Source organism: the organism of the source record quoted next (genome assembly GCF_019968985.1).
Source record: "MAG: Porospora cf. gigantea B chromosome Unknown PgB_NODE_5324_length_1911_cov_534.665, whole genome shotgun sequence".
In the NCBI taxonomy this organism is placed as follows: Eukaryota; Apicomplexa; class Conoidasida; order Eugregarinorida; family Porosporidae; genus Porospora; species Porospora cf. gigantea B.
This window is the reverse complement of record NW_027179084.1, coordinates 1-1,911: the sequence shown is the minus strand read 5'-3', so window position 1 is coordinate 1,911 and position 1,911 is coordinate 1. Positions and strand designations below refer to the sequence as shown.

Sequence of the window (1,911 nt, the reverse complement as noted above, 5' to 3'; positions counted from 1 at the left end):
ATCTTCCAGAGGTAATGAGCGAGTGGCCGACTTGGTCGGAAGCCACCCTGTTCGTCCGTCCTGATGGACGGAGCCCGTAAAGGGACGGATGAACACGACGTCCGGGAGGCGGACCTCCCTTTGGTCCCCGGACAGGAGAGAGCGAGCGGAAGCCATTCTTCCGTCTCGCGAAACCGAGACTACCCGGCAAGGCGTAAGTCCCCTTGGGGAGGCCTTGGGGTGCTTCGGGTCCGAGGTTGTGGTCCGCAGGAGGACCAGCTGCCCCGTTTGGAAGGTATCTGGAGGAGGGGAGCTCAGGGACTTCCTGGCTAGGTCCCGCTCCGGCTCTTGTATAGCGCGGTTCCGGATTTCCATGCGGGCCAGGCGCAGAAGTTGTAGGCGCTCAGTCGTCTCGGTTGGGAGCCCATCCCGAGGTTCAGCGACTACCGGACCCAGCGAGGGGTCCAGGCCGTAGGTCAAGTAATGGGGACTTTCTCGTATTGTTCCATGTAAAGACGTCCGGTACGAGAAAAGCCCAGCGTCCAGAGCTTCTTGAAGGGAAATCTCCTCCTGGTTTACATAGCGTAAGAAGTTGGACAGACGAGAGCGGAGGTCTTCCGTTTCCGCGGGGGGTGAGAATCGCAACTCGGCGCCGAGCTGCTTCACCAGGCTCTCGAAGGAGCGTCCAGTGAAGGCAGCCTCCTTGCTCGACATGACTAGGCAAGGAGCCCCGAAACGACAAACCCAGTGCCGGAAGAAAACTGAAGCGGTAGTCTCCGTTGATCTATCGGGTACCACCACCGCCTCAGCCCATCTGGTGTGACTGTCAACCATTGCGAGTACATCTCTCGACGTTCCGTCATAGGAGAGACTCCAATGGCTTAGACGCACTTGGTGCGGGGGTTCTTTTGCGGGGAGGGGAGTGTGCGATCCTAGATGTTGGTTAGCCCCAGGTTGGGCCTGATCACAAGAGGGGCAGGCGGCGACATGCTCTTGGACATCCTGGTGAAGCCCAGGCCAATCGAAGGCCTCTAGCAGAATAGAGCGGGTCTTCTTAGTCCTTGGATGTTGCTCAGAACATCGGGAGTGGCATGCCGAGAGCACCTTGTGGCGCCAATGACCAGGCGGGATGTAGATGCGACCATGATACAGGCTGACTCTGTCATGCCTCGTGAAGGTTTTCCCATGGGGATCGGGCGCGCAGTCGGACGCAGGGGTCGACTCAACCGGGGCGGGGATCAGTTGTCCCGGCTCCCAAGGTTCCTCTGTCGGAGAGGCGGCATCCTTTCCGTCCAAAGTAGATTCCCTCGTCATCTCGGTTGGGAGGAAATCATCCTTGTTAGTGGATGACTCGTCGGAACAGAGCCCCTTAAGGAGTTGATCCGGCTCGTTGAGACCCTTGATATCATTGGGGTCTTCCGCAGGTGGTGTGGTGTAGGACTCAAGGTTCGGTTGGACTTTGGTGTGTTGAGGGGGAAGAGCCAAGGCTGAGGTTGCCCCATCCTTGTGGTGAATGGTCATGTCGAACTGGGTTAGGCATTTTGCCCAGCTAGCAACTCTGCCTTCAGTGGCTTGAAGAACCCATTGGAAACTGGCGTGGTTCGTGTGGATCGTGAAAGGACGACCTCGTAGGAAGGAGTCGAATTGTCGAATCCCTTCAACAATAGCGAAGGCTTCCTGCTCGCGGATCGGCCAATGTTCCATCGGTCCTAATACGGGCTTCGAATGGAAAGCAACAGGGAACGACGTCCCTTCTCTGTCAACAGAGAGGGTTGCTCCGATTGCAAGATCAGACCTTCTGGCTTCGACACGGTACTCGTCCCCGTCGATTGGGATAACGAGCGTGGCTTCGGAGAGGCTACGCACAGCTCTCTGCACAGCGGCGGTGCAGTCCAGCGTCCACTGGATGGGGCGATGCTTATTGTCCGAAGG

The 1,911-nt window shown here is 57.9% G+C and overlaps 1 protein-coding gene across 2 annotated transcripts; it reads right to left on the bottom strand.

Annotated features, from left to right (window-relative positions):
* Window positions 1–1,683, bottom strand: KVP17_003880 (uncharacterized protein; the record flags this gene model as incomplete). 2 transcript variants are annotated; one of them, XM_068521578.1, is made up of 1 exon in its annotated part: window positions 1–1,683. In XM_068521578.1, a coding segment is annotated over one exon (1,683 nt), but the record flags the coding sequence as incomplete, so codon positions are not given. The 2 variants fall into 2 exon arrangements, with proteins under 2 accessions (XP_068373382.1, XP_068373383.1); XM_068521579.1 differs by having other exon boundaries at window positions 32–1,683.
* Between the last annotated feature and the right edge of the window lie 228 nt (window positions 1,684–1,911).